This window comes from Melampsora larici-populina (genome assembly GCF_000204055.1).
Source record: "Melampsora larici-populina 98AG31 unplaced genomic scaffold MELLAscaffold_76, whole genome shotgun sequence".
Taxonomy (NCBI): domain Eukaryota; kingdom Fungi; phylum Basidiomycota; class Pucciniomycetes; order Pucciniales; family Melampsoraceae; genus Melampsora; species Melampsora laricis-populina.
Genome location: NW_006768840.1, coordinates 209945 through 214831, shown reverse-complemented (window position 1 = coordinate 214831; position 4887 = coordinate 209945). Strand labels below are relative to the sequence as shown.

At 39.8% G+C, this 4887-nt stretch overlaps 1 protein-coding gene across 1 annotated transcript; it reads left to right on the top strand.

Annotated features, from left to right (window-relative positions):
* Nucleotides 1-398: 398 nt before the first annotated feature.
* Nucleotides 399-2401, top strand: MELLADRAFT_113058 (uncharacterized protein; the record flags this gene model as incomplete). The annotated part of the gene is made up of 2 exons (XM_007417664.1): nucleotides 399-827; nucleotides 2000-2401. 2 exons carry the CDS (start codon nucleotides 399-401, stop codon nucleotides 2399-2401), a joined length of 831 nt encoding a protein of 276 aa, XP_007417726.1.
* Between the last annotated feature and the right edge of the window lie 2486 nt (nucleotides 2402-4887).

The following is a 4887-nucleotide window of genomic DNA, read 5'->3' as shown; positions in this document are numbered from 1 at the left end:
GGTGATAAATCAGACCCGTAAACCACTCAAGCCCCTTTTCTCAATCACAACCAACTCAATCTATTTGATTGATCAATACCTACACTGTCTACCTCCTTTTACGTTTTAACCATTGCGATCATTAACATCCCAGTTGCTTTGCTTGACCCTGTTTGTTTGACTCCGTTCTACAATTCGGGGTCTCGCGTTCTACTGGGAGGTTTTTGATCGTTTGGTTCGATTCGTTCATCGTGGTTCTTGTGGAAGCTTGTTTGATTTCGCTCTTAGTGTATTGGAACATCATCCATTATCACTCAACTCCCAAACATATCAATTTTGAAATCAACATCGAGGTGAGTTTATATCTTTTTATCCACTGTTATTGACTACTTACCTATGATTCTATGCCATCAGTCAAGATGAAACCTTCATCATCCAAGCCAACTATCACTCGGAATCATCGCAGTAACGCCGAGGTCAAGGAAGATAACACCAAAATGCTCGAAGAATTGAATCTCCCGCCTGATACCACCAGAATAACGACTGCACTCACTCGCAGGTCTAAAGCTCAAAAAGCCAAGAACGTACTGGTTTCAACTCAGAATGTTCCTGTGATAGCAACTTCTGTACTTCCACCACGAGCTCCAGCAACTTCTGTACTTCCTCCACAAGCTCCAGCAACTTCTGTACCATCCCAAAACCGAATGAACTACTCCAAATTTCGAGCTCAAAAGCAAGACAAAGCTAAAAACCCCCAATTGGATGATACCGACCTCACTTTTCTCATCGATCATATGAGTGTGCCGGCTAATCATGCCAAGTTGATGGGTTCTGGCCCTAAGACACAGGTTGGTGGTCTTAGCCGTGGTGCCAAATGGAACACACTGGCTGCAACGATTAACATCAGGCATAATGATTGACTTTGACTCACCACCACATCTAGTTCAGCCAGGTTGAGTATTGATGGGAGCAAATTGGCCAAGAGGTATGGTCGTATCAAAAGCAAATATATTGAAACAAATAAGTACTGGAAGGAAACTGGTAAAGGATTGACCAATCAAGACATCGCTGACGGGTTCATAACAGTCGAACAGAAGCAAGAGGCCCAATGCCCGATGTACAAAGAACTTGATGTTATCTATGGTAGCAAACCAAATGTTACGGCCATATCTAGTTATGACAGCACATCAGCACCTCCACCCAAATCTCGATCACCCAATAATCAAGCATTTCGATCAACTCCTCAACATCAATTGCCTTTACATCGAGAAGAAGCCTTTAATGAATTAAACCGAGATAATTTTTACTCCCCTATACTCAATGAAGATATTTCATTTGGAAGTCTTATTAATTCAAACCAAAACAATCTCACCTCGACTGGACTTCAAGAAGATGTCACAATGAATTCCTTTGATTCAGACCGACTCAATCTAATTGGAACCGATCACGAATCACATCATCTCAATCCTCAGTTCAACCCAGGTGATTTCGAGTCTCAATTCAACAACTCTAACATTTCAATCACCGGTAATTCATTTTAGCTCTCCCTCAGTTGACTTTTGTTATATCTAACAATCTCAATCTCTTTTCCTTTTGTTCAAACCTAGATGAAACCACATTTGATTTTGGTTACAATCAAGCTGGCTTGAATCGAGTGCAAGATCAACTGGATCAATTTAATGAACAATTTGAAGAAAATTGATTTCAAGAAAATCAATTAGAAGATAATCAATTTCAAGAAAATCAATTTCAAGAAAATTGATTTAATGAGAATCAATTTAATGAGAATCAATTAGAAGAAAATCAATTTAATGAGAATCAATTTAATGAGAATCAATTTAATGAGAATCAATTAGAAGAAAATCAATTAGAAGAGCAAGATGATCAATTAAAAGATAATCAATTTAATGAGAATCAATCAGAAGAGAATGAAGTTCAAGATGATCAATTACAAGAAAATAATCCTCAACCAAAAAACCAAACCAAAAAAGCTCGACAAGCAACTTTGAATTTGGCTAAGCAACCTGCGAAGCCTCTACCAACTCTGAATGCAAATGAAGTTAAAAAGAAACGAACCGTCGACAGTGCACTCAAGCAAAGCAATTCCAAGCGATTGAATTTCTTCAAGGAACAAATTGACCTTGCAAGTATCAAGCAGGACAAACGAGCTCATATTGCAAGTACTTCAGCAGCAGACGCATTAGCATTTGAAAAAGAGAAGTGGGAAACTCAGCAGGTACGCAAAGATGCAAAGAGTGCGTCTGAGGCAGCTCAACTTTTCAAAATTTCTCAGGCAACTCGTGATCACGAAGATAAGAAAGCACGGCGAGAGGCAATTGAGCGTTGTTGCAAGGAAAAAATGCCTATGGAAGAAATCAAGGAGTACATCGATTTTCTTTTTCCACCTTCTGAAACAGCTTAAAAAACATTTATTACAAAAAGGAACCTCACTCAGCCAAAATGTTTGTATTTAACAAATTTTATTTTCTTTACTCTTATTAAATAAAAATGTACAGTATCTTTTCAAAAAAACAACTTTTTTTCCTTTACTCTTCAGGATTCTTTTACTAAAAAGCACATATTTTTAAAAACTCCTGGTCCTTCAAATTTGTATCAGATTGTCTCGTTCTCGTTTTAGCAATTGTATTGAAGTAATACAGATCAAGTATCAATGTTGTTGAAAGCAACTGCATAATCACGTACTGCCTCTCGTCGAAGGTACCCCAAATCGTCCTGTCCAATGCCTGCATTCACATCAAGATGTAAATTTGGTAATCCCACAGGTTCCTCATCCTCTTCGTCATATTCATCTTCCCATGCATCTCCCAGTTGAGCGAGCATATTGTGTAATAGAATACAACATCGGATCCAATCAATGATTGGATCCATATCTTTTTCATCATCTAATCCCAATCGAAGTTCTCGCAATGATCCAAAACGCGATTTTAAAATACCAATTGCATGCTCGTTACGAACTCGAGCTTGTGCTACATAAGTATTGAACTTGCAGTTTCATTCTTGAAGTGCAGCGGCGCCTTTGTAGGTTGCTACAAGTGTGTTGCTGACTCGATATGCCGAGTCAGCAAGCAAATATTCATCTGAACCAGAGGTCAGCTGAGTATTCGAAATCAAAAGTGATTGATTTGACTAACCTTCAGAAAAATGCTGCCCAGGATTGGTAGCAAGATTCATCAAAGAATAGCACTTGTTGTTGTGGCAAGATCCAGGCCAACCGGTATACAGCGCTGTGATCCTTCGATCACAGTCACAGATAACTTGAGCATTGATAGAGTAGCGTTTCTTGTGGTCAAACCAAGTCTTGCCATCTATCCCAGGTCTTTGATAGAGCAGGAAAGTAGTTCCGTCTATGAATCCTACACAACCAGGAAAGCCTTCCAAGGCCATTACCTGAGAGATTTCCTTTTGCCGGTCACAATCAGGCCATTTGAGATAATCGGCAGCGTACTTGTTGATGGCCTGAATGCACCGGCGTGAGCAATTAACTACCGCTCCAGATGAGAGCTTATAAGTTCGGGCTAAACGGCCTAATGAAGCGCCATTTCCTGCACTGCCCAATCGCTCCAAGGTAAGAGCAAGCTGCTTGGCAACAGGCGGTTGTGGATTGTTAGATGTTGAGAGAAAGATCGGGTGACCAATGATCAGATCCAAGATTGCATCATAGCCAGCTCTCGTGGTTTGCATGGCTTGTTTAAACTCAAATGGGCGATCGCGTAGGACATCATTGATATTAAAGTCATCCTCAAATGGCATCTTCCATTGAGGTTCGTGATATCTCATCTTGGTGACCAGCTCTAAAAGGTCTTCAAGCTCATCTTCTGCATTGAAGACAAAATCGAATATCAAAGCTGAGACTTCGTCATCCGGATAAATTAAACCACCCATTGAAGGGATCATTCGTTGCCCAAATATCACCTCTTGCATTCTGAACTCATGAGCTTCTTTGCAGGCTGATTGATACCATTGCTCCATTACATTGATTGTTCTCTGACGTTCGGAGATTCGAACCATGGTGAGTTTGTTTAAGCGGGTGCTTGGGTTGACCGACTGTACAAAACCCGCAGAGTTCTCATTTTACTTCTCGGGTAGCCTACAGCGGCAAGAAGTACATAAATTTTACTGCACTTTTACAACCTATTTTTACTACAGCGGAAATGTTTTTTTACAACAAAAACTTAAAAAGATTTCCGTGTTAAAAAAAATCTGTCGTATTTATTTTGACTTGACACCCCTTAATATGCCTATTGGGCCCATGTATACCAAAAAAAATACCGCAAAAACCTATGCATATAGCGAGATATGTCTACGTTGAGCTTGCTTACATCGAGAGTTGACTGTGTCACGTTAATTGTACACCATCCTTCACAGTTGTGTTTCATCATTTCCACCCAACACTCGCTGCTTAAACTCTCTCCACTTACGGGGGTTTGAAGCTGCTTGACTGACCCCAAATGTGGCGCGGAGCGTTTTTGCCATAGATATCTGAGTGTTTTGACAAAGAAGACTCATTTCAAGTCACTAACAATAAGATTTGACAAGTCTTAGCTCAGCCGGTTCTGTAAATCTCCTTTTTGAGAGATTGAAGATGTTGAGTGATTTTGGTTTTTTGATCAAACTTCTTCAATGATTGAGCTCATGACCATTGAATTTGTAAATCAATAGGTGGTGTCAAACTAGGAAAAGTTGAAGTTTTCAAAATAAAAATTTTGAACCGTGTAATTAAATACATGTGATACAGTTTCAACTGTGTATTTACAGTTTCAACTTTGTATGTATTTGGAGGGTGGCCTCCCTTGGGCTTCACCATTTGTGAAGAAACAAAAAAGGGCTGATGCCCCCATCCTTAATAAATCAACACCTACACCGGGAAACGCGCCAGCAACCACCTCT